The 24,976-nt window shown below is 67.2% G+C and overlaps 2 protein-coding genes across 2 annotated transcripts; both read left to right on the forward strand.

Annotated features, from left to right (window-relative positions):
- Positions 1-1,036: 1,036 nt before the first annotated feature.
- On the forward strand, positions 1,037-18,317 carry CHLRE_13g576600v5 (uncharacterized protein). Its single transcript, XM_043069468.1, has 21 exons — positions 1,037-1,212; positions 1,501-1,660; positions 1,833-2,056; positions 2,633-2,968; positions 3,302-3,638; positions 4,115-4,338; positions 4,570-5,130; positions 5,314-5,670; positions 6,053-6,199; positions 6,474-6,593; positions 7,154-7,301; positions 7,424-7,689; positions 7,940-8,125; positions 8,373-8,600; positions 8,898-9,100; positions 9,460-9,553; positions 9,953-10,053; positions 10,323-10,389; positions 10,696-10,866; positions 11,126-13,760; positions 13,962-18,317. The coding sequence occupies exons 1-21, from the start codon at positions 1,177-1,179 to the stop codon at positions 17,177-17,179; spliced, it is 9,819 nt and encodes a 3,272-aa protein (XP_042917443.1). The 5' UTR covers positions 1,037-1,176; the 3' UTR covers positions 17,180-18,317.
- A 155-nt stretch (positions 18,318-18,472) lies between these two features.
- CHLRE_13g576650v5 (uncharacterized protein) lies at positions 18,473-21,358 on the forward strand. Its single transcript, XM_001693485.2, has 7 exons — positions 18,473-18,732; positions 18,843-18,916; positions 19,179-19,337; positions 19,646-19,806; positions 20,095-20,156; positions 20,451-20,567; positions 20,829-21,358. Exons 1-7 carry the CDS (start codon positions 18,670-18,672, stop codon positions 20,925-20,927), a joined length of 735 nt encoding a protein of 244 aa, XP_001693537.2. The 5' UTR covers positions 18,473-18,669; the 3' UTR covers positions 20,928-21,358.
- The last annotated feature ends 3,618 nt before the right edge of the window (positions 21,359-24,976 follow it).

Below are 24,976 nucleotides of genomic sequence, written 5' to 3' on the forward strand. Positions count from 1 at the left end.
AGGAAGGCTGGCTCGATTGCCATGCTTTTCAGTCAATACGCGTTTAACGAACAGGTGGTGAGCAGTACCAAAACCGTTCCTAAAACCAGCTTGTGCAGGGTGCCTCAAGCCTTGCTTCTCACAGACAGTCACAAGACGCTTCAAGAGAACAGACGCATACAGTTTGGCCAATATCTGTGAGGGCAAGCGGGCGCCTTGCTTGTCTAGATTAACAAGCTGGCAAGTGGCCGTCGGCGGCTGCCCACCACTGGCGCGGCCGCGCTCAGGACAAGGCTCGCTCAGGACAAGGTTCAGGATGCAGCCAGGGGCCTCTTGCGGTGTTGCTTGTGATCCGGTGAAACTGAGCAGGTTCCGGGAGGATATGGGCATGCAACATGCGGGCCACAGGGGCCGTCGGCACAGGCCGTACCGTGGGTCGTACCACAGCAGAGGGCGAAGGGTGAGGGCGTGGTGTGGCGTCGCACAGCGTCTGCGTGGTGCTATCACCGGGCCGGGGGCCCGGAGCGGAAGGATTGCGCGTCAGCAAACTCTATGAGACAGCCAGCGCGATCGTTGCTGATAGAGGTTACATGTGGGACGACAGCCGTGGACGAAGCCAGGGCCCCAAACACGTACAAGACACGCACGCTCACCCGAGGAGAGATCCCCAAATGAACCCCATGCTCCTCGCCTCCGGAGAGGGGAGGAACCCCAGGCCTGAACGTTAGCGCTGTCAAAGGTGAAGTAACCGCGAACCCACTCTGCGACTCTTGCCCTGACACGCCTTGCGGGATTTGTGGACCGGGGTCCTAGCCATCACACTCGGGACAATGCTTCTCACCACCCTCATGCTTGGAATTCAACGGCGAAGGGTGAGGGGAGCGAAGTTCGTGGGGTTTTGCGCCGATCGCAATCGATCAACTGCCAGGCCCTCGTGCACCAGAGCGTGAGACGGACCTCGTACGCACTTCTTCACTTCTTGGACACACACAAGAGCGAAACGAACTACCGGCCTTGTTACACTCGTTGCATTCGCTCGACTTTGGTCAATGTGTCACTTCCAACCAAACCTGCCGCTTTCCAAATAGATTTCATAAGGTTCACAGCATGGGGCTTAACCTGAGCCCCGTGCTGGACCCCGCAAACGAGACACCCGCCCGGAGCGCTATCCAGCCGCTCAGAGCGGCGCATTGAGCCATGAGTGGCTCACAGAGGGATGCGGATAATTCAAAGGTGAGTTCCAGCCCAGTTCGCACAAAGGGGCAAGGTGACGCAAATTCCTGCTGGGCTGCTTGCTGCCGATACAGGGCGGCCTGGTAGCTAGCAATTGTGGGAATGAACATGCCGCATTGCGAAATCTGCAGTCGGGACGGGGGTTCAGCGCACCGAATGAGCCCGCCCTGCTGGCAGTTTTGGCCACCTTGGTTCCGCGAGGGCCGCTGCCTACCCATAAACTGGGCGGTCTTCCTGAGGCATGACTCTTGTAACCGCCGCCGCTCTTTTATATTGCTACCCTAACAGTCGCTGTCGGGCGGCCCCATCTCCATGGATGGCAGCGCCAAAACCTCCTTTGACGAGAGCATCAGCAAGTTCAAACGGCTTACGTCCCTGGGGGCGGCCATGAAACCCGGGGATGGGAGCTTCCGGGGGCTCTTCACCAGCAGCAAAGGAGTGGACAAAGGTGCGTGGGAGGACACCCAGGGCCAGCGGCGCCGGTGTGGGGTCCCGGGAAGCTGCAAACAACCCGAACATGCCCGAAACCTTGGGCTCACACACACTTCTAAACCTCACCCTCCCACCTATTCCTGTCACACCGGCCCTCTCCCACCTTTCCCCCTGACCACCGCTCCCAGGCACTTCCTCCACCGCCGCCGCCGCCGCGCGCGAGGCCGCGGCGCTGCTGGCGGCGCAGCGCGCGCGCGAGGACGACCCCTCCTACTACCTGCGGGAGGAGATCCGCGCGGCACGCGAGGAGGTGCGACAGCTGGACGCTGCGGTCAGCGGCGCGCAGTCGTTCCGGGAGAAGGCCACCAAGCTGCTGGAGGAGGCGCACCGGGCGCTGGGGCGGCTGGAGCAGGTGGGGAGCGTGCAGGGTGCGGGCGGGGGGTTGGGGGTGGGGGGTGGAGTTATGTACCCTAGCCCAATAGGTCCCAAGAGTCAAGGAATCGTCGCCCACTCCAGAATGCAGTGCGAGCTTCACCTATAACATTCGGTCTCGGTCATCTGGGAGGTGTTGTCTGTAGACCGCGGGCGCGGCGCCGCACCGACGATGCCACCCCGGGGCGGCTGCTGGAGGAGGGGTTAAGGGGGCATGATGGGGGCGGGGTTGGCGTGGGTGGGTGTGGGGTGTGGCGGTGTAAGGCGCCGGCACGGGATTGCTACGGCTGCGGGGTCGGGTGCAGGAGTGCTCAGGTTTGGGAGGCTCAGGGGCTCGGCTCTCGGAAGGCGTGCAGGTCCTGTTAGGGGACTCGGAATGTAGCTTGGCCAAGAGGAAGGGGTGCGCTCGTGGACTGGTGGGTCACCGGAGCGCGGGCTTTATTTTCCAAGCCCATAACGAGTAGGGGGGACAGGACCGGCGACCGGAAACAGAGGTACTTACCCAGATGGGTGGACCTGTGGCAAACCCCCAAGCATGCCTGACCACGCGACACAGGCTCTGGCCATGTCTGCCTACTCGCCGCCGGAGCTGATCCCCATCGCCTGCGAGATAAAGTGCGTCGCGCGGCGCGGCGTGACGCTGGTGGACGTGTACGGCAAGTACAGCACGGTGGTTAAGATCATGACGTTGCTCATGCGGTCGTACATCTACGGCAAGTTTGACAAACAGATTGACCACCTGAAGTCGTTGATACCGTTGGGCGGCGCGGCGGCAGCGGGGGGTGGCGGCGGGGGCGGCAACTTGGCGACGATATCGGCAGGCGCGATCGGTATGGGCGGCGGCGCGGGCGGCAGCTTGGCCACCATCTCAGGCGGCCCCATGAGCGCACAGGTGCGGCGCGGCGCGGCGGGCGGGCGTGGGGGGGAGCGACGCAGTGATGGTGGAGGTGGACTGGAAGACGGGGCGAGGGGAGTGGTAGGCGGGCGGCTGCAAGGAGCGCAGCGGGGCAGCGGGCAGCCCCTTGTTGCATGGCATGCTGGAGACGGACTTGCTCGGGTGTCTGGGGCTCGGATGACTGGGTGGGGCAGGCTCGAAGGATCACAGCGGGCAGGGCAGCCCGGAGTTCACCTGGCGTCCATGTATGACCAGCTTTGTCCCTCCTCCCACTCCACTCTGCCATCGCCTAACGACTGCAGCCTGGAACGCCTCACCTCCCCTCCGCAGGTCTCGGGTGCGCTGAACCGCGTCTCACTCACACACCTGCTGGGCCTGTCACAGCACGGCTCACAGCAAGCCGTAGCAGGAGGCGCAGCCGCCGCCGCAGGCGGCGGCGGCGGCGGCAGCGCTTTGCCCTTACAGCAGCCATCACAGCACGGCTCCACCACTGGCAGCGCGGCCGCGCCGCTTGTGGGCATTGTGCTGCGGCCCAACAAGCACGACCGCGTGAATGCGCTGGCGTATGTGCCGCCCAACCAGGGCGCCCGCAACGGCAGCGTGTGTGTGTGGTGGAGCGCCGGCATGATGCTGGAGTACTACTCTGGCAACACAGGGTCGACCACCGGTGAGGGGCACGTGGGTTGGGCGGTGGTGGTGGCGGCGGCGGTGACAGCTAGGGAGGCGGTGGTGGTGGTGGGTGGTGGGGGGAGGCGAGGTTGGGGGCGGGCGCAAGCTTCGTCGGGCACATGTTGCACAGTGTGGGGCGGCAGCGTCCAGTCAGTCCAGCCAGGGATGGGGTGGACCACCGCACGGTGTTTGTTGCTGTCTAGAGGAAAAGCCCCCACCCCACATGTCTGGGGTGTAGTGCTTCCTGTGTGTTCTCGGGGTGTACGAGTGGTGATCGCTCCGCAACAGTATCCTCCACATCCCCATGTCCCAAAGCCCCTCTCACTTCGCCGCCGCCGCCGCCGCCGCCGCTCCCGCTGCGCCACTCCGTTTTGCATGGGCGGCTCCCCTCCCGCCAAGGCTGATCTGCTGCACCGACCTGTCGCCATCATCTCGTCTTAACTACCGTAATCATGCACGGAACCCACCCTGCAGGCTTCCAAATTGAGAAGACGTCGCTCAATGTGACGGCCATCGGTGTGGATGAGGCGGGCAATGTGTGGACGGGGCACGCCAAGGGCCTGGTGCGGGTGCGGCCGCGGCAGCAGTGGGAGTTCTTCTGGGAGGACAAAATGGCGTTCGCGCCCAACGCCGTCAAGGCCATCGCCTTCGACGAGGAGGGCCGGGCCTGGGTGGGCGACGATGCAGGGAGGATCAAGGTGGGTGGCGGGTGGGGCGGGTGTGTGTGTGTGGGTAGCCGTTCGGGGTGAGGGCGCAGGTCGCAGGAGCGGGCGTTTTACGAGGGACAGTGAAGCGAACGCAAGCTACGAGCTGCTTTACTGCGCGGCGCGTAGCTGACCTTACGCGGCTTCGTGCGCACCCGGCTCCCCCACCTTGTGCCTGGCTACGACCTTGCGTCTTCTTTACTGATCATGTGTGTGAACCCCCAGGTGATGGCATTCAACGAGGGCCGACTGGAGTCGCTGGCGGTGCTGCAGCGCTCCCCCGCCCTGCTGGCCAAAATGCGCGGCGGGCTGGAGGCCAGCCGCGGCCTGTTCGGCCGGCGCAACTGCGGCAACGCCAACAGCGTGCAGATCGCCAGCCACAGCAGCACCACCTCAGGGCACAGCTCCGCCGCCGCGGTGTTCGCGGCCGCGAACGCAGCCGCCGGCGCCGCGGCATCGCTCGCCAGCGCCGCCAGCAACGCCGCATCGTCCTCGGCGGGCATAGGCGGCATGATGTCAACATCGTCCGCGCGTGACAGCCCTGCGGCGAGCGGCTTTGCCGCCAGCGGCGGCGCGTTCAGCCCTGGCACTGGCGGCGGCGGCGGCGGCGGCCATCATCACAGCGCCTCGGTGCCGCCGGGCCTGGGCGCCGGTGTGGGCGTGTTTGGTGTGGCGACGGAGGGGCCGGTGCGCTGCATCTTCCTGCGCGGCGGCCGAGCCTGGACCAGCGGCGGCCGCGGCTCCACGGGTGGCTGGCTGCAGCTGTGGGACGCACACTCCTTCCAGGTGGGTCGGACTGGTGGGAGCGCTGGCTTCGGGCCTTTGTACGAGGGGCGTTGCTCATCGCCAAAAGAGTCCGAGACTCTCAGCGCAAAGCCGGAAAGCCGGGTTCGTTGCGCAGCAGGCGCCGCCGGCTTGCCTCTTCCCTCCTACACGCCTACTTTGCTTGAAGCACCTTACCCACCGCAGGACGTGGACTGCTACGACTGCTGCGGCTTCGGGCCCTGCCACGCCATGGCGGCATTGCGCTGGCCCACCGACGCCGATGACAACGGCGCCACCGGCGGCGGCACCGGCAGCCTGCACGCGCCCGCCTCGGCGCACCCGCACCACCGGCCCACCCGCTCCGACGGCGGCCGCGATGGCGCCGCCGGCGGCCCCTCCTCCACGGGCCTCTCCACCAGTGCTGCGCGGCCGCCCTGGCGGCTGCTGACGGGTCATGAGAACGGCCAGCTGCTGCTGTGGAACCCGTCGCACACGGCCCTGGCGCCGCTGCTGCGCATCGGCGAGCCGGGAAGCCCCTGCCGCGGCATCGCCGCGTTCGAGGTGGGCGCGGGCCGGTCGGTCACAGTCTTGACCTGTGTGGAGTGATGTGATGCGGTGTGTGATGTGATGTGTGTATGTGTGTGTTAAACAACAAACAAACGGAACAATTCCGCCATACACGCGTGTGTGTGTGTGTGTGTGTGTGTGTGTGTGCGTAATTCAATACACGAGTTAGGGAAACTGCAGACTGTTTATGCAGTGCTGGAGCGGTGTGTGTCGCGCGTGTTGTTGCTTGTTGTGCGGGGTGGTTTGGGGCGGTTCGGGGTGGTTCGACGCTGTGCATTGGGCCCTAACCTGCCCTCATGCCCGGATGTCGTCCTCATCGCTCCCGCCCCTGCACCCGACCTGCCCGCACTCCCCGCCTGGCGCCGCTGCTCCACAGGACGTCCGTCTGATTGCGACCGGTCACCAGAACGGCGAGCTGCACCTGTTCCTGCAGCCCAGCACCGCGGGCGGACTGCCGCCCGGCAGCAACAGCGCCAGCAAGGCGTCGTTCGGCACACTGCGGCCGCGGACCATCATTGTGCAGGTGGGCATTGGGCATGGGTGGGGGGGGGGCGGCGAGTGTGGACGGGGTCGGGATCGGGGCGTGTGTGGGTGCACGGGTTCTGCCCATGCCTGCTGCCTCGACTGCGCCTGTTCTTGTAATCTCGCCTCCCCTTTTCCTCATCCTCCCCCCCGCCAGTCTTCAGTGCATCCTGTACCGCTACACCAACCAACCATCTTTGCAACCCCCTCGCCTCCGCTCCTCCTCCTCCCCCTCGCCTCCGCTCCTCCTCCCCCCCGCCTTCCTCCCCCCTCAGGCCCACAAGAGCCGTGTGGACCGCATGGTGGGCGGCCCCACCTCGTGCGTGACCAGCAGCTGGCTGGGCACCATACGACTGTGGCACGGCGCGGACCTGGCGGCGGAGGCGCACAGACAGGTGGGGAAGGGGGCAGGCGGACGGCTGTGTGTGTGTGTGTGTGTGTGTGTGTGTGTGTGTGTGTGTGTGTGTGTGCGTGCGTGTGTGTGTGTGTGTGTGTGTGTGTGTGTGCGTGCGTGTGTGTGTGTGTGTGTGTGTGTGTGTGTGTGTGTGTGTGTGTGTGTGTGCGTGCGTGTGTGTGTGTGTGTGTGTGTGTGTGTGTGTGTGTGTGTGTGTGTTAAAACAAACCACAAAACGAAGCCCGCCCAAGCGGCGCCGGAGTTACTTGTGTGTGTGTGTGTGTGTATGTGTGTGTCGAGGGGTGGGGGTTGTAGATACCAGCCCAAACTAACCCGAACCCAATGCGAAAGGGGGGCGGTGACTGGACCTGAATTTCAGAATGAAATGAGAATGGGCATGGCAGTGGGGGGATGGGTGATTGGTGGGTGGGGCGTTGGGTGGAGCGTGGGGGGGGGAGGAGTGGAGAGGACGGGCCAAGCCCATGTGTGTGGTGTACACTCGACCGCGGCATGGCCGATATGCGTGGCTGACTTGACACCCGCACACTCCTTACACCACAGGGCCTGTTGGCGCACACCGCCTCCTTCTCCTCGCTCTTCACCGGGCCGCAGCACAGCCCGGGAGTGGACGGGCGGGCGGGAGCAGGCGCCGCCGCCGCCACGGCCGGGAGCCTGCAGCTGCCGTCGCGCCACACCTCGGCTAGCGTGGGTGAGTTTGCATGTCCATGTCACTGCTCACGGCCTCCCTACAAGCCGCACAACCCCTCTCCTCTCCTCCCTGAACATCGCCTTGGCCTAACCAGTCAACGCCTGGACTCCCTCCCCAATCAGGCGACCTGTCCATGTCGATGGCCAGCAGCGGCCACTACATACGCGAAAGTGACGTCCGCCGCCTGGGCTCCGTCACAGAGCCCCACCACGCCTATATCACAGCAGCAGCAGCAGCAGCAGCAGCGGGCGGCGGATTGCCCCTCACGCCGTCGGCGGCGGGGCTGGGCTCTGTGCTATCAGGCGGCCATCAGGGGTCGGGGCACACGCGCAGCGCCAGTCGGGACAGTGTGCTGGAGGGCGCTGCGGCCGGCACCATCACGCAGCAGGTGCGGTTAGCGCTTGGCGGGTGGCGGGGGCGGTGGTGGGGGCGGGGCCGGTGTAGCGCGGCCGCGGGCCGTGTGTCCGCGCATGACAGGATTGCGCCTCTGGCTGCATTGTTGCAGCCGCCGCCACTGCCACTGCACAGCGCTTCCACATGGACTGCGCACCTGACTCTTGACGTAGTCGCCTTCCTCCCTCCCTCCCGGCCTCCCTCCCTGCCTCCCTTCCCTGCCTGCCTGCTTCCTGACGCCACAGAGCAGTGGCAACACCACGACGCCCGCCATGACCGCCGCCGCGGACGCGGGTCTGGCCGGTGGCCCCCAGTCCTCCGCCGGCGCGCCCATCGGCCCCTCCGCGGCCGCCATGTTCCCACACTTCCAGACCATTGACAGGAGTGAGATATCACTCAAGAGGCTGATTGGCTCGGGCGCGTACGGCAAGGTACGGGACTGGAGGGGCGCCGGCCGTCGTGGCGGCGCGGTCACGTGGCGGCAGGGCAGGGATACCGTATAGAGGGTTGGGTTGAAAGCGCTCAGCCGGGGAATGCGCAATTTCCAGGCATCCTTGTCGAGGTACATGCGTGCGGAGCGCACTGTCGTTGCAACACAAGGCTTGCCGCATGCCCTGCTGTGAACCGCCCGCCAGCACGACTACAAGCCCTGCCGCCGTGTGTGCTTGGGTGTTGCAGGTGTGGCTGGCGGAGTGGACGGGCGTGCAAGTAGCTGTGAAGGAGCTGTACGGGCTGCAGGGGACCAATGGCGGCGGCGGCGGCGACGGCGACAACGACCAGGGCGGTGGCGGCGGTGGCAGTGGCGGCGGCGGCAGCAACAGCAGCAGCACCGAGTACCTCGCGCTCATGAATGAGGTGACGCTGCTGGCCAACCTCAGCCACCCCAACATCATGCGGTTCCTGGCGGTGAGAGAGCACACATGTGTGGCCCCACAATGGGGGGGGGTCACAGGCGGGAAGCTGCGAGGCGGGGCGGGTGGTGTTACTCGGGGGCAGGACTGGGGTTGAGGAACGCTGGCATGGGCACTGGATAGCGCCTGCCCAGCCGGATCCACTGCTGTCACACAACCTTGTCTTCCCCTCTTCCTCCCCTCTTCCTCCCCTCTCCCTCCCCTCTCCCTGCCCTCTCCCTTGTAACCTGTTCCCAATGTCCTGACCTTGCAATCCCCTCTCCCTCCCCTCTTCCACCTCCCCGCCCTCCAGATGTGTCTGGAGCCGCCGCTGATCGTGATGCAGTACTACCCGCACGGCAGCCTGTTCGACCTGTTGGCGCGCGCGCACCGCGGCAGCGCCAAGGCGGCGCGCGAGCTGAGCTGGGGCAAGCGGCTGGACATGCTCAAGGACGTTGCGGCGGGCATGCAGTACCTGCACTCGCGCAAGCCGCCCATCATACACGGTGACCTCAGGTGAGGCAGGGGGCGCTGACGGGGGGGGGGGCGGCGGCGCTGGAATTTGCTTCAGGGGAACGAACTAAACCCCGAAGTGAACCGAACCGGATGCAAAGAGTGAGGAGAGCGTGAGGAGAGGGTGGCCTATGGAATGGGTAAGATGTTTGGCGGGAGGGATGTTAAGTGAAGGATTTGCGGGAGGTTGCGCGGAAGCTCCACGTGAACGATGCCTAGCTAATACGTACGACATACCACAGCTGCAACCTGCGACGCCCCACGCCCGCCTGCGTCACGTGCACACACACACGCACGCCTCCCGCCCGCCCACCCACTCACTGACCCACGCATCCCCTGGCCCTGCCCCTCCGCCCACATAGGTCTCCAAACCTGCTGCTTGACCTGACCATCGACCACGACCGGCCCCGCTTCCACGTCAAGATCGCGGACTTCGGCCTGGCGCGCATGCTCACGGTGCGTGCGGCTGTGCGGCAGGAGGGCGGTGGTGGGGGTGGGGGTGGTGGGGGGAGGTTGTTTTCACCAGCTCGAAGTAAACCGACTCCATGGTGGGTGGTGTGGAACCCGTGGACGGCCGTGTGGAGTTCGTGGTGGGGGTTACACGCATTAAGTGGTGGGGGTAGGGTTTGGGAATTCCAGCCCAAATTAAACCAAACCAACGGGCTTGGGGTGGTGGTTGTAGTGGTTGGTAGTTTCATCCCGGAACCCCACTGGGGTGGGGATACTGGCGGGGTGAGTCGCGGCAGAGAGGAGTCGTGTACTGGCAACACGGGTTGCTTGTCCTGCAAGGCTTGACTTCGTGCACCCCACCCTCACACTGCACCTCTCTGTCCTGCGCACATGCGGTCCTCGCAGGGTGCCGGCAGCGTCATGGTCAGCAAGACCACCAACCCGCGCTGGCTGGCGCCCGAGGTCATACGCAACAGCTCCGTGGGCAAGGCGGCAGACGTGTACAGGTGTGTGTGTGCTGGAGGCGTGTGTGCTGGGGGCGTGTGTGTATGTGTGTGTGTGTGTGTGGAGGGGGGGGGGAGAAAAGGGTGGAGAGGTGAAGAAGCGGGAGCAGGGGCGGCTGACATGCGGACGCGGGGTGGAGGGCCACCCCTCGGCTGCAGTCGCCTGCCTGTGTGCCACGCCACGGCCTGCCGCACCTGCCCCGTCGAACCTCCTGCCCCACTCGCTTGACCGCCTGCCTGCCTGCCCCGCCGCCCTCCTCCACACACCGCAGTTTCGCCATCATCATGTGGGAGCTGCTCACGTGGCAGCAGCCGTACGAGGACATGATGAGCGTGCAGGTGCGAGGGGGGGGGCAGCAGGCTCAAGGGGAGGGGCCCCCGGGAAAGGGGGCCTTGAGGCGCGTGTGCGTATGTGCGTGCGTGTGGATGTGCATGTGTGCGCATAGGCTGCAGGCATAGAAGGAGTGGCGCCGCTGGGCCGCAGACTGCGTGGGCTCCCGACGCTGTGTGTCTGCATGCCCGCCACGACGAGACGTGCCCCCACCGCACACCCTCACTCGCGCCCCTCTTCGCTTCTTCTCTTGATATCATTTACGTAACCTCAATGCCACACAACGCCACCATTGACTTGCCACGGCCACGCAGGTCATGTTCAGCACGGTGACCGAGAACAACCGGCCCGAGGTGCCGCCCGAGGCCGACCTGCCCGGCTCGCCCGGCATCAGCCTGGCCGCCTACCGGCAGCTCATGGAGCGCTGCTGGGCGGCGGACGCAGCCAGCAGGCCCAGCTTCAAAGACCTGGTGGAGGGGTTCCAGGTAGGGGTGTGTATGTGTGCGCGTGTGCGTGTGTGCGTGTGTGTGTCTGTTTGTGTGTCGGGGGGAGATGGTGATGGTGATGTGTTGGAAAGCGTACCAACAGGCGCGGTTTGGCCGTCCGCGAAAGACGGTAAAGCATCAGGTGTGTAGTGCCGTAAGGATGTGCAAGATAGGAAGTAGTACACGCACGCCCTGCGATCGGCATCGCCCATCTATATGCACCCGGCTGCGTCCGCTGTTTGTGGCTGTCGCACCACAGATGATGATGCAAGTGGAGGCGGACGCGGTCCGGCAGAACCGCGCGGCTCAAGCGGCTGCGGCGGCAGCCGCCGGCGGGCCGCCCGCGGGTGCCGCCGGCCGCCGCTCGCGCACACCCAGCGAGACGGGCGGCAGCGCCGCAGGCGCCATGGCTGGCGGCAGCGGCAGCGGCGGCACGCCGGACCGGACGCCGCCTGCGGCGTACCCTGGTGATGCCCAGTCCGCCTTCGCCGCCGCTGGCGCGGCGCCCGGCAACATCGCAGCCGCGGCCGCCAACGCGGCGGCTGTGGGCGCGGCGGCGCGGCGCACGGCGGGCCCGGGCGTGCCGTCGCCCTTCTCCGCTGGGCCTGAGTCCGTGCCGGAAGTGGTCCACCCGACGCCGGCAATGGCACAACAGCAGCTGCAGCAGCAGGGGCTAGTAGCAGCAGGCGTGGCGGGCGCGCCGCCGGGGGCGGCGGGGGCTGCCGTGCCGTATGGCGGCAGCATCCTGCCGTACTACGGCATGAGCCCCATCCTGGAGGAGCAGCTGTCGTACGGCGGGTCGCCCGGGGTCGGCGGCGGCGTGGTGGCGGGCGCGGCGGCGGCGGCGGCGGTGGCGAATGCGGCGGCGGCGGAGCAACGGCTGCGACTGCAGCAACTGCAACAGCAGCACCCCGCACCGCAGCTGGGGCCCTTTGGCGCCTATGCGGCCGCCGACGCGCCCGCGCCCATGCACCCGCACGCCGCGTCGGACAGCGGCGCGGCGCAGGCGCAGGCGCAGGCGCCGCCGCGGCTGGTGCACCACTCCTCCATGCCGCACCCGCCGCAGCAGCCGCAGCAACCGGCGCCAGGCGCCGCAGCGGCCCACGGGACGCCGCACCACCACCACCACCACCACCACCCGGCGTCCGCCATGTACCAGCACCACCACCACGCCTCGCAGCCGCACGTGCACTTTGCGCCGGGGCCGGGCTCCGGGCCGCCGACGGCGGACGCGCTGGCGTCGTCTTTCTCCTCGCCGCCCTCGCCGATGGTGGGCGGGCTGGCGGCGACGATGACTGCTGCGCCGCCCTCGCGCGGCAGCGGCCCTCCGCCGCCCAGTGGCCAGATCCCGGCGGCAGGCGGTCTGGGTCCGTACGGTGCCGGCGCCGGCGGGGGCGGGGGCGGGGGCGGAGGCTCGGCAGCATCTTCGCGCCACGGTTCAGGAGGGAGTGGCGCCGGCGTGGGCGGGGGGTACATGGGCTACACCGGCCACCCGGCAGGGGGCACGACGCCGGCGGCGATGCAGGCGGCGGCAGCGGCGCACCACCACCATCTCTACGCGCAGCAGCAGCAGCAGCAGCAGCAGCACTACCGGCCGCACATGCCGGTGGCTCCGGGCTCCAACTCCTCAACCGAGAGCGGCGGCGGCGGCGCCTTCCACGCGCTGCACCTGGCAGCTGCCGCAAGCGCAGGCAGCAACGTGGTGGGGCTCGGCGGCGGCGGCGGCGGTGCTGGCAGCACGCCGTCCTCGTCCCGTCAGTCGTCCACCAGCACGTCCGGCAGGACACTGGGCGCTGCAGCGGCGGCGGCCATCCAGGCGTCAGCGGCAGCTGCAAACGCGGCGGCGGCGGGGCAGCCCGCGCGGCGAGTGGGGTCTGCGGCAGGCAGCGGCTCGCACCCGGCGGGCGGTGCTGCGGTGGCGCCCGGTGTGGCGGCGGCGCTGGCGACGGCGCGCGGCAGCGGCAACAGCACGCCGCGCCGCCAGGGCAGCGGCGGGTCGGCTTTCGGCAGCGCTGGCGGCGCCGGTGGCGGCGGCGGCGGCGGCTCCACCTCCGGCGGCGCGCCCTCCGCCACGGCAGCGCGCGCGGCGGCACGCCGGGGCGGCTCGTCCGCGACCGGCTCCTCCTCCGCGGCTGCTGCTGCGGCAGCAGCCGCCGGCGTGCTGCCGGCGCAAACGTCACCTGACGGCGCCATGTTCGCCGGCGGCCGACCACAGCCCTGGGACGCGGGCGGCTCCACCTTCACGGCTCCTGTGGGTGGCATGTCCGCACTCAGCCCCTTCGCCACCATGCCCTCCTTGCACCTGGGGGCGGAGGAGCAGCTGTACGAGTTGCCGCCAGGGCCGCCGCCGGCGGTGGGGGCGCAGGGCGCCGTGCGCACCACAGCGGTGCGCGGCCGCGCCGCCGGCGCCAGCGCGGGCAGCACCAGCGGCGCACGCAGCCGCCTGCCCGGGCCGTCCTTCGGCCTGGGGGCGGGGCCGTCGCCGCGCACGGCGGGGGCCACCCGGCCCGCGTCCGGCGCGCTACGCGAGCCGCACACGCCGCCGCACCGCGCCGCCGCGGGCGCATCTATCGCCGCCAGCATCGCCGCACGCGGCGGCCGCAGCCAGAGCGGTGAAGCTTCCGGAGGCGGCGGCGGCGGCGGCGGCGGCGGCGGCGGCCCGAGCAGCACGGGCAGCCGCACACCCACAGTGGCGAGCCGCACGCCGAGCATCACGGGCGGCGTGGCGCCGGCGGCGGCGGAGGCGGGCTTTGCCAGCGGTATGCCGTCACTGCTGCAGCCGGCAAGCGGCTCAGGTGCGGCGGGCATGGCGGGCGGCGGCGACAGCGGCGGGCTGCCCACGTCGTCGTCTTCGTCGCTGCGCCAGTCGCAATCGGCGGTGCACCCCCGCCTGGGTGAGGGTGGGCGGGCGGGCGGGCGGGCAGGTGGCTTAAGGGAGGGCTGGGACTAGGGCCGGGGCGGCTATGACTGGGGCATATTCGCTTTTGCACTAGGGTCGGAGTGACGGGCACTGCTTTTGGTGTTGCCTTTGTGTCTCAAACCTCAATGGCTTCATTGAATGTCAATGTCCATCTTGCGCCCTTGTGCCGTTGCAGGCGCCTCTGGAAGCCCATACGAGAGCAGCCCACACCCAGTGCCCACCAGCGGCGCGGCGCGGCCCGCACATCGCCGCACGCCGTCCGGCGGCGTCGGAGCCCCATTGGTCGGCGCACACTACCACCCCCACCCCCACCACCACGCTTCGCCGCCTACCGGCGTGGCCTTTGGCAGCACCACCCACCGCACTCGCGACCTGCTGGGCAGCACTGGCGGCGGCGGCGCCAGCGGCGGCGGCGGTATTGGAACGCCGCGGACGCCCGGCTCAGCCGCCGGCGCCCGCGCCTCCGGCCGCAACTCGCCGCGTACGTCGGCGCCCACCGGCGGCTCGCCCTTCGCCAGCGGCAGCCCCGCCGCCGGCGGCGGCGGCGTTGGCGGCGCCGCCTTTGCTGCCGGCGGCATCGGCTTTGGCACGCCGCCCTCGCCGCACCATTCGGGCGCCAGTAACGCGAGTGGCGCCACGCCGCGAATGGTGCGCCGCACGCACAGCAACCTGGGCGCGGCCGCGGTGGCCGGCGGCGGCTTGGCAGCGTCGGCGGCTGCCGCCGGCGGCGCCGGCGGCGGGCCGACGTCCAGCGGCCACCTCAGCCGCTTGGGCATCACGACGTCGACGACGAGGCCGCCCGCGTCGCCGCGGACGTATGCGTCCGGCGGGGTCGGCAGCGCCTCGCTCGGCAGCCGCAGCAGCCACGGCGGCCACCCCGCCACGTCCGCCGCCGCCGCCGCCTACGCCGCCAGCCGCATCCCCTCCCTGGCGCATGGCGTTGCGCCCGGGCCCGCCAGTGGCGCTGGCACGCCCACCGCCGCCGCCGCGGGCGCCGCCGCGGGCGAGGGGCTGCCGCCTGCCGGCAGCGCCTCCCGCACCAAGCCCATCCCCATCAAAGCCAGCAGCACGTCCCTGTCCCTAGATGAAACTAACCTAAGGCGACTGGGTTTGAGAACGCAGTATTCGCACTCGCCGCCGGCGGCAGGCGGCGGCGGCATGCGCCTCGCGCCCGCCGCCAGCGGCGGCGCCGTCAGCGGCACTCGCACAGGTTCCATCCAAGGCAGCGGCATCACATCGCCGGCGACGTCCACCAACCTGACCACCGCCGGCACCGCCACCATCGCCTCCATCGCCGCGTCTGCGGCTGCGGCAACTGCCGCTGCACAACACCAGCAGCAACAGGGTCACCAGCAGCAGCACGGCGGCGGCGGCGCCAGCGCCAGTCCGTTTGCGGACGCCGCGGGCTGGGACGAGGACCCGGCGCGGCTGAGCCTGCCCTCCACCACCGAGCTAGCACACCTGGGCATTGGGTACGGGTCGGTGGACAACGTCGGCGGCTCTGCCAACGGCAGCCAGCAGCTCACGTGCGGCAGTGAGGTGGCGTTTGCTGGCGGCGGTGGCCGCAGCGAGGACGGCAACGGTGTTGGAGTCAGTGGCTTGGTGGTAGAGGCGTCAACGGCGGCGGGCCCGCCCGACCCGGGCACGGGCGGCCCCGGCCCGAGCCGGCTGTCGGCGGGCGGCAATGTTGCCTTTGGCGGCGCCTTCAATGCGCATGACGTGGCTGCGCATGACGTGGCTGTGTACGGTACCGGCGGCGGCGGTGCAGTGGCGGCGACGGCGGCGGCGGCAGGCGACAGTGAGGCGCTGGCGCTGCCGCGCGCGCCGCCACCCATAGCGACCAGCCGCCGGCCCGCCAACCCGCCCTCTCCTTCCCTGCCACACCAACAGCACCAGGTCATGTCCCCGCACCCGCAGCAGCAGCAGCAACCGCAGCACTCAGCATCCAACGCGCGTGGCGCCTGGGTGCCGCCGCCGCTGCTGGCCTCGTCCACCGTTGCTGGCGCTGGCAGCCCGTTCGCATCGGCCGCCTTCTCGGCTCCGTTCGGCCGCGCCGGCGCAGACGACGACGACGACGGCGTTGCCGCGCACGAGCGAGAACAGGGACAGCGGCATGGACAGGAGCCAGATGAGGAGTCGGAGCCTTATGTGTCAGAGGCCCGCAACTCGCCCTCCCAACCCTTGCACACGTCTCTGCAGCCGCAGCCGCAGCAGCCTCACCATCCGCCCAACTTTGGTGCGGCGCCAGCGGCAACGCCAACAGCAGCAGCAGCAGCAGTGCCTACAGTAGCCGCGGCGTCTCCGCCCCTGTCCGCCGCCGCCATCACTGCCGCGCGCATGACCCCCTTCATGACGCCACACCCCGAACACGACTCGCCGCCGCGGCACTTCGCCGCCTTCGATCCCCGCGCCGCCGTGCCGCCGCCACGCCCGCCGCAGCCGCCGGCGCCGGCCGGCTCCACCCCAGTGGCGCCCACACGCAGCAGCTTCGACGCCACCCGCTACGCCGCCGCGGGCTATGCCGCCGGCTACGCTGCAGGCGCCGGAGCGGCCGCTAGCATAGGCGGCGGCGGCAGCACGCGCACGAGCTTTGAGTACAACCGCAACTCCTACTCGCCTTCTTGGGCCCAGGGCGCCTTTGGCAGCATCGGCGTCGTGATGGACGGCTCAGGCTCCTACCAGCGCCCCGCCTCCGGCGCCAGTGGCGGCGCCGCCAGCGGCGCCGGCACTAGCGGCGACGCCGGCGCGACCGGCGGCAGCCTTGCGGTTCAGTTCGGCATTGTCGGGGCAGCTGCCGCTGCTGCTGCCGTGGTCACGGCGGCGCCGCTGCCGGCGCACAGGGGTGGCGGCGGCGGCGGCCGGACGGCGCACATGCCCATGCCCGACCTGACGCGGCTGCCTGACGGCCCCGAGGACGACATGCCGCCGCCTCCCGTGGCGGTCATGCAGCAGCTGCAGCAGCAGTACCACCACCAGCAGCAGCAGCAACAGTACCAGCAGGCGGGAGCTCCCGGGGGCAGTGCTGGTGGCGGCGTGGGGATGGGCACGAGCCCAGCCTCGGCACACGCCAGCCCCTTCGCGGCGCAGCAGGGCGCAGCGTCGGTCCCCCAAGCCTACCGTACCAACAGCCCCTTCGCTGCCGCACAGCCCTCCGGGGCCCCTGCCGGCGTCGGCGGCAGCGGCGCCGGTGTGCTTGCGGGCCCCGCGGCCGTGAGGGTGGCGGCGGCGGTGGCGCCGTCGAGCCCGTTCCGGGCGGTGGCCGCCTCCAGCCCCTTCGCGGCGGCGTCGCACGCCACGCCCTTCTCGGCGCAGCACGCGCAGCAGCACCATCAGGAGCAGGATCCCGCGGAGGCTGACGAGGACGCCGCCATCTGGCAGGAGGGCCACCCGTAACACTGTGTGCTGCACGTGCTGCCGCCGACACGCGGCCGTGCGCCTCTCGCCCAGTGGCTTCCATACGTTCTGTGCGACACAAGCGTGCGTGCCCGCACAGGATGCTTGACACTGGGCAAGCGGTGCCTGCGACTCGCTAGATTGGGGTGGGCGCAAACTGACAACTGCAGCCCTGTGTCAGGCCATGAGTGGCTAGGTCAGACGCACGTGGCGGTCGTGATCTGCGCATGACAGTTGTGTGATTGGCGCGCGTGTGGTTGTGCGCGTGTGTCTGTCTGTCTACCTGAACTTTGTTGTCTTCACGCCACCTAACTGGTCAAGGGCCAGCCGTAATTTGTGTATGTACCAAGTTGATGGGCGGCAATGGGCGACGCGCTCGTGATCGTGGCTATGCCTGTGATGACTGCTGGTCGATCGAGAGGACTGGTCGATGTCGTGATGGTGGGCGGGTTGGTGGGTGGATGGGTGGGTGATGTGAGCTTCTCGTCAAGCAGTATGGGTGCAGCGAGAACCGGTACGCACAAGTGACAGCAATTAGTAAGGACCCACTCGGGTGTGAATTTGTCAGGCTGGGCTGGAGCGGGCAGGAAGTCCACATTACGGCGGAATGCGTTTTAACTTTTAAGGTGAGCAGCTAAGGGTAGAGGGGGGAGAAGGCTCTTCGGCACGCAGGCCGCCATCGGCACCAGACAGACTTTTATGCCTACGCAAAGTCGCGCTGGTGCAGGCTTCACGCACATGAGTGCACGTATGTTGCTGCTGCTGAATGGGCGCAGGGAACGGCTCAAGCTTCCGTTGGGATGTACCGTAGTCCGCATTTTCAGGGGCAGGGGTAGATCGAGACTCCTGATTGGTCCAGTCAGGCGCAGTGCTCGATGCCCATCACCCATTGCATGGGCTGGATCCATGTTGAGGCTGATTAGTCAATCGGCAAGGCGCGACCAACAAGCGACCGTGAATTATCACCTAGACTCAGTGGGAACTAGCGCAGGACTATCCTGGACTGAAGGAACCCAGGAACCCAGTGCACGCAAGAGTGCACGGGAGGTCGGCAGGGGTGATCGGGTGGTCTCTGCCCCCTGTGCCTGAGTGTGTTGGCAGGAGCCTGAAACTGTGCAACATGTAACGCTCGAATGTCCTGACGTCCCGTGGGCATCGCCGGGCTCATTGGCGCAAGGCGTCCGAGCAAAGGAAACCTTGGAAGCGATGGGGAGTGCACACGGGTTTTGCATGCGCGGGCTTCCTAGTACATTTGGCCGGCTTTTCGCAGTTCCCACATTGTTTAGCTGATAAGCAAAATGCAGCTACAACTCCGCTCGCTTCGGCAAACACGTCAAGGCGGCGCTGCTCGGGTGCAACCCTGCACGCACAGCGTTCGCCCTGTCCAATTTGCTCGCCGACCTCAATTTTCGACTGATATTAAAGCTTCAGCTACACCCACTGCTCCTGCGGGCTCGAAGACCGTGCAGCCTGAGAAGGATGTGCCGGGCATGTCCTCGTTCCTGGACAGCCTTAAGTGGGACAAGAACAATCTAGTCGCTGTCATCGTTCAGGTAGTTGCACTATGCGGATTTGGGTGGCCGCAGATCTATGTGCCAAGCATTTTCATGCTCACGATGCCGACTGGACTGTTTTGCTATGCTGCTTTGTAATGCTTTTGCAGCACATCGACACCGGCGAGGTGATGATGCAGGCGTTCGCGGACCGGGCTGCCATCAGCGAGACTCTGCAGACGGGGTGAGGCAGCAGGGAGCACGGGGCAGGGGCGGGCATACCCGCCAGTTGGCTCGCCGCAGCGGGGCTGGGACGTATTCCGACTCAGCTTTACCTTTCGCCCCCAACCGGGTCATATATTCAACACAAGGCTGTAGGGTTCCAGGCCACGGTATTTCGTGCCCTTGCGCGGACGCGGACGTCGGGCCTGGGGTTCACCACCATCTCAGGTACCCCATCCTCCTGTCCCATGTCCATCCCCACCCCCACGGCCCCAACCCCGCAGCCTGGCAACCTTTTACAGCCGCTCCCGCGGCGGGCGCTGGTGCAAGGGCGAGACGTCTGGGCACTTCATCAACGTCTTCAACGTGTTCACCGACTGCGACCGCGACTCCATCATCTATCTATCAGATCCCATCGGGCCCGCCTGCCACACCGGCGCGCGGTGAGGCCCAGCGCTTCCGCGAGCTGCGGCTTACCGTGTATACGGTGTTAGGTGCAAAAGTACAACCGAATCGTAGATGGTTGCGTATGTCCTTGAATCGGTCGTAAAGCGCAATGCATAGGCCTCCCACGGGCTGTCCTGCCTCTCGCAAGCCCGCTACCGCTTCCAGAGCTGCCGCCGGCTGCATGCTTCCAGTCAAACCAGCTCCCGCCGGTGACAACCGACAACCAAAGCAGCACGCATGCGCGGTACCCTACAACCGCATCCAGCTGACCCAATGGATGTTGACCTTGCTGACACGCGCACAGGACGTGCTGGTTCAAGGAGGTGGAGCTGCAGGGGCAGGAGGGCGCGGCCGTGAGCCACGCCGGCGCACACGACGACGGCGGCGACCACGTGCCGCGTACCACGCTGCTAACGCTGGAGCGGACCATCGCGCAGCGGCGGGAGGCCATGAAGCTGCCCTCGGGTGAGCGAGGGGAGTAAGGGAGAAGGAAAAGTGGGTGAGGAGGGAAGGAGGGGAGAAGTTTGTTCCCATCCCAATTTAAAATGGGGGTGGGTGGGTGGGTGGAGGAGGAGCGGGCGGGCGGGGCGGAGGGGGGGGGTTGCTGGGTTCGTGAGGCGGCAGCGGGCAGAGGAAAGGGGCACGGCGCACCTACCGCTGGGCGCAGCAGGCGTTGGAGCTGGGGAGCCTACATTAACGTCTCTCTCCACATGCCGGCAGAACGAAACCTTGCCTCTTGCTGCTGCCCTGCAGACGGCTCCAAGCCCTCCTGGACGGCTCGCCTGCTGGGCAACCCCGAGCTGCTGTGCAAGAAGGTGAGCGGGTAGAGGGGGCAGGGAGGAAGCAAGGGAGGCGGCAACGAGGAGGCGGGGGGGGAGGGGCAGGGAGGAAGCAAGGGAGGCGGCAAGGGAGGAGGCGGGGGCTCTCTGATACCGGTCGGAGGAGCTTTGGTGGACGGGTGGGGGAGCGGGATGCTGCGCGCTTGTCCTGCATTGCGCCGGACGTACTGGACGAAAAATGCTCATCCTGCACACCATAAGACAAGACAACGCCCTGGCTGCAGTCGCCGTATCATACTGAACTGTGCTGCTGCCTCGATCCCTCCCTAGATCCGCGAGGAGGCCGGCGAGCTGTGTCAGACGCTGGAGGCGGACGAGGGCCGGGAGCGGGCGGCCAGTGAAATGGCGGACCTGCTGTACCACGCTATGGTGCTGTGCAACCTGCAGGTGGGCGTGGGGAATACTCAGCTGGGCAGAGGGGAAAATAACTAGGTAGAGGGGAACAGCTAGGTAGAGGGGAACGGGGAGGGGGATAGCGTGTGTGGGACAGGGTGGGGCATGTGCGCGCGCATTGCACACGTAGTGAGCAACATGGTCGGGCATTCTTATACCAGCGGCGGGGCGTTGCTGCTGGCGCTGCGGGTGCTGCGGATGCTGCGGGTGCTGCTGTCCCGGGGCTGAAAGTATGCATGCCTGTGCCTTGGACAGGGCGTGGCGATGGAGGACGTGCTGCGGGTGCTGCGGAAACGCTTCACGCAGAGCGGCATTGAGGAGAAGGCGGCGCGCCCGCCCAAGGCCGCCGAATGATGGGCCACTAGTCGGAGGTTTGCTCAGCAGTGGCGGGGCCAACATAGGCATTGTGGTGGGGCTATGCCGTGGCGTGGTTCGGCGATTGGTTGCGGTGCAGCGGTGCAGAGGTAGGCACAAGTGATCATGACGAGCGATTTGGCTGTATGTGGCGATGCGGGATGCGCTTAGGGTTTTCAGTAGGGTTTTAGAACAGCAGAACAGAAACCGTGAAAGCGTGAAAGCGTGAATGCATACGGTCCTCGAACCTTGCCAACGCTAAACCAGGCATTTCTGGGCCCCTGGATGCCGTGGGCGAGAACGTGGTTAGGGCCCTTCTCGCCAGCGGCGGCGGTCTACCCCTGGAAGATGCAAGCCCTGCACAAGCAGCGACAGCAGTCAATGTCAGTCGGAACTCGGAACCCCGCGTGCAGATGTAACTAGCAACCTACGCCCAGTGCTCGTATTTATCTTCCATCTACATAGCAGAAGTTTGCCCGAAATGGCTGAGAACGCTATTGGCAGTGCTCGTATCTCCCATCTATGCTGTAGTAATTTGCCCCAAATCCGCCGAAGGCGAGGGAATATTTTGGGGAATTGGGGTTTGGGGCCGCGCATCTACGGAGTGAAGACGTTTTGGGCGGATGTGGCGGTATCTTAGACAGGTAGCGAAGTTGTTTTGGGGGTTTGGGGGGCGTGCCCCTAGGGAACTTTCTCCGGGCGTAGATGCCGCGGGAGGGGTCATCTATGCTCTACAGACGCCGCGGGCCTGAAGGCCTCTACATGCGGTACAAGATACAGGCGCCCGCGGCATTGCCTACGCCACCAGTGCGTGCATGAGTTGAAATTGCCCATTTGCCCTTTTTGCCCACGCCGGTGGCGCCGCCCAAGCCGGCTGCCCACCCGCCGATGCTCAGTACCAAATCCTAACGCAATGCGGACCCGGCAAACATGTCGGCATGCCCACCGACGCGCCAGGTATGCGCCTCGGGCCCAGCCGGGGAGCTCCTAGATGGACACGCGTATGAAGTCAGCCGGCAGGGGCATTTGTGCGACCGCCGCGCGGGCGCTGGGCCCGTCTGTGGGCCCTGCGCCGTGTGGGGTGGCCGGGCGCCCGGCCACCGTGTGGCCCGGCCGTGTTGCTTCCTGGCGGCCCGAGTGCCGGTATTGCATGCTATCTACGGTGCCTTACCATGGCCAGTCGGGCAGGGACAGCGCACAGGCACCAAGGTACGCAAGCGGCCCATACCCCAATGCCGCTGGCACACGCCGTGAAGGGCCCCCACACAATGCCGGCATGTCCCCGCACGCGCTCTGTCCGCCCCGACTCCTCGCGCCGCCCCACGCGACCTTCAAGGCCCCAGGAATCATCTGATGAAGCGGGGCAGCAGCACCCCTTGAAGCCAAGGGCCAAGACTGAGGACGCATTGCACTTATGCCTGGGCAAGTAAACAGTACGGGCGGGCGCGTGTCAGCGGCCCTAGGCTGCCCAGAGCCACCTGTACCGCAATGCGCACACTCTATGTCGGGCATCTGCGCCATAGCAGCGTGCGCTGTCAGCCGCGGCAGCTCCTGAAAGCTCCGGGCGCGGCATGTAGCCTTGCACGCACCCCTGGGCTGGGCGCCCCCAGCGCGTCTCCGTGTGCGAGCTGCCTTGCCATGGCGTGATGCGGATGACTGCACTGCATGTGTGCAGAGGGGACTGGAGGGCTGGGGGCAGAAGTGGGATGCAGGGGAGGGGCGTGGCGGGCCCAGGAAGTGCACGCAGGGGACGGCCCGGGCACCGTGTCACGGCCCGACGTGCGACGCGTTGGTAGGACTGCTTGCGAGCGCCGCGAGAAATTAGATATACTGCAGCATACGTAAGACACATGGATAACTGGGCAAACTGCAGTCGGTCGCGCTTCAGGAGTTGTTTTCGCAATTTACGCGCGGCCGACCTGGTCGCGAGCCGCTCAGGGTCAGTCTAAAAGTCGGCACTTTCCTGGCGTCGGTTCCTCCATTTGTGTATTCGCATATAGCTGGGTCCAAATGACCGCAAACAAGCTACCTTGAAGTGGGGGTAGTCCGAATCCTAACGGAATGCGGACCCGGCAAACATGTCGGCATGCCCACCGACGCGCCAGGTATGCGCCTCGGGCCCAGCCGGGGAGCTCCTAGCACTCCAGCATGGACACGCGTATGAAGTCAGCCGGCAGGGGCATTTGTGCGACCGCCGCGCGGGCGCTGGGCCCGTCTGTGGGCCCTGCGCCGTGTGGGGTGGCCGGGCGCCCGGCCACCGTGTGGCCCGGCCGTGTTGCTTCCTGGCGGCCCGAGTGCCGGTATTGCATTCTATCTGCGGTGTCTGACGATGGCCAGTGGGGCAGGGACAGCGCACAGGCACCAAGGCACGCAAGTGGCCCACACGGCCTGCCGCTGGCACACGCCGTGAAGGGCCCCCACACACAAAGCTGGCATGTCCCCGCACGCGCTCTGTCCGCCCCGACCCCTCGCGCCGCCCCACGTGACCTTCAAGGCCCGAGGTATCATCTGATGAAGCGGGGCAGCAGCACCCCTTGAAGCCAAGGGCCAAGACTGAGGACGCATTGCACTTATGCCTGGGGCGCCGGTGGGAGGCAAGTAAACAGTACGGGCGGGCGCGTGTCAGCGGCCCTAGGCTGCCCAGAGCCACCTGCATCGCAATGCACACACTCTATGTCGGGCATCTGCGCCATAGCAGCGTGCGCGGTCAGCCGCGGCAGCTCCTGCAAGCTCCGGGCGCGGCGTGTAGCCTTGCACGCACCCCTGGGCTGGGCGCCCCCAGCGCGCGTCCGTGTGGGAGCTGTCTTGCCATGGCGTGATGCTGATGACTGCACTGCATGTACGCAGAGGGGACTGGAGGGCTGGGGGCAGAAGTGGGATGCAGGGGAGGGGCGTGGCGGGCCCAGGAAGTGCACGCAGGGGACGGCCCGGGCACCGTGTCACGGCCCCACGTGCGACGCGTTGGTGGGGCTGCTTGCGAGCGCTGCGAGAAATTAGATATATTGCAGCATACGTAAGACACATGGATAACTGGGCAAACTGCAGTCGGTCGCGCTTCAGGAGTTGTTTTCGCAATTTACGCGCGGCCGACCTGGTCGCGAGCCGCTCAGGGTCAGTCTAAAAGTCGGCACTTTCCTGGCGTCGGTTCCTCCATTTGTGTATTCGCATATATCTGGGTCCAAATGACCGCAAACAAGCTACCTTGAAGTGGGGGTAGTCCGAATCCTAACGGAATGCGGACCCGGCAAACATGTCGGCATGCCCACCGACGCGCCAGGTATGCGCCTCGGGCCCAGCCGGGGAGCTCCTAGCACTCCAGCATGGACACGCGTATGAAGTCAGCCGGCAGGGGCATTTGTGCGACCGCCGCGCGGGCGCTGGGCCCGTCTGTGGGCCCTGCGCCGTGTGGGGTGGCTGGGCGCTCGGCCACCGTGTGGCCCGGCCGTGTTGCTTCCTGGCGGCCCGAGTGCCGATATTGCATTCTATCTGCGGTGTCTGACGATGGCCAGTGGGGCAGGGACAGCGCACAGGCACCAAGGCACGCAAGTGGCCCACACGGCCTGCCGCTGGCACACGCCGTGAAGGGCCCCCACACACAAAGCTGGCATGTCCCCGCACGCGCTCTGTCCGCCCCGACCCCTCGCGCCGCCCCACGTGACCTTCAAGGCCCGAGGTATCATCTGATGAAGTGGGGCAGCAGCACCCCTTGAAGCCAAGGGCCAAGACTGAGGATGCATTGCACTTATGCCTGGGGCGCCGGTGGGAGGCAAGTAAACAGTACGGGCGGGCGCGTGTCAGCGGCCCTAGGCTGCCCAGAGCCACCTGCATCGCAATGCACACACTCTATGTCGGGCATCTGCGCCATAGCAGCGTGCGCGGTCAGCCGCGGCAGCTCCTGCAAGCTCCGGGCGCGGCGTGTAGCCTTGCACGCACCCCTGGGCTGGGCGCCCCCAGCGCGCGTCCGTGTGGGAGCTGTCTTGCCATGGCGTGATGCTGATGACTGCACTGCATGTACGCAGAGGGGACTGGAGGGCTGGGGGCAGAAGTGG

The sequence above is a fragment of the Chlamydomonas reinhardtii genome, chromosome 13 (assembly GCF_000002595.2).
Source record: "Chlamydomonas reinhardtii strain CC-503 cw92 mt+ chromosome 13, whole genome shotgun sequence".
Taxonomy (NCBI): Eukaryota; Viridiplantae; Chlorophyta; class Chlorophyceae; order Chlamydomonadales; family Chlamydomonadaceae; genus Chlamydomonas; species Chlamydomonas reinhardtii.

What these genes read in the sequence shown, in the direction of transcription:
- CHLRE_13g576600v5 (XM_043069468.1), top strand. Translation starts at nt 1,177, where the DNA reads ATGAGTGGCTCACAGAGGGATGCGGATAATTCAAAG. An exon ending in GCGGCCCCATGAGCGCACAG is followed by an intron (nt 2,969 to 3,301) that starts GTGCGGCGCGGC and finishes TCCCCTCCGCAG; the next exon opens with GTCTCGGGTGCGCTGAACCG. An exon ending in GCCTGGCGCGCATGCTCACG is followed by an intron (nt 9,554 to 9,952) that starts GTGCGTGCGGCT and finishes CGGTCCTCGCAG; the next exon opens with GGTGCCGGCAGCGTCATGGT.
- CHLRE_13g576650v5 (XM_001693485.2), top strand. Translation starts at nt 18,670, where the DNA reads ATGTCCTCGTTCCTGGACAGCCTTAAGTGGGACAAGAACAATCTAGTC. An exon ending in TAGTCGCTGTCATCGTTCAG is followed by an intron (nt 18,733 to 18,842) that starts GTAGTTGCACTA and finishes ATGCTTTTGCAG; the next exon opens with CACATCGACACCGGCGAGGT. An exon ending in GGCCATGAAGCTGCCCTCGG is followed by an intron (nt 19,807 to 20,094) that starts GTGAGCGAGGGG and finishes GCTGCCCTGCAG; the next exon opens with ACGGCTCCAAGCCCTCCTGG.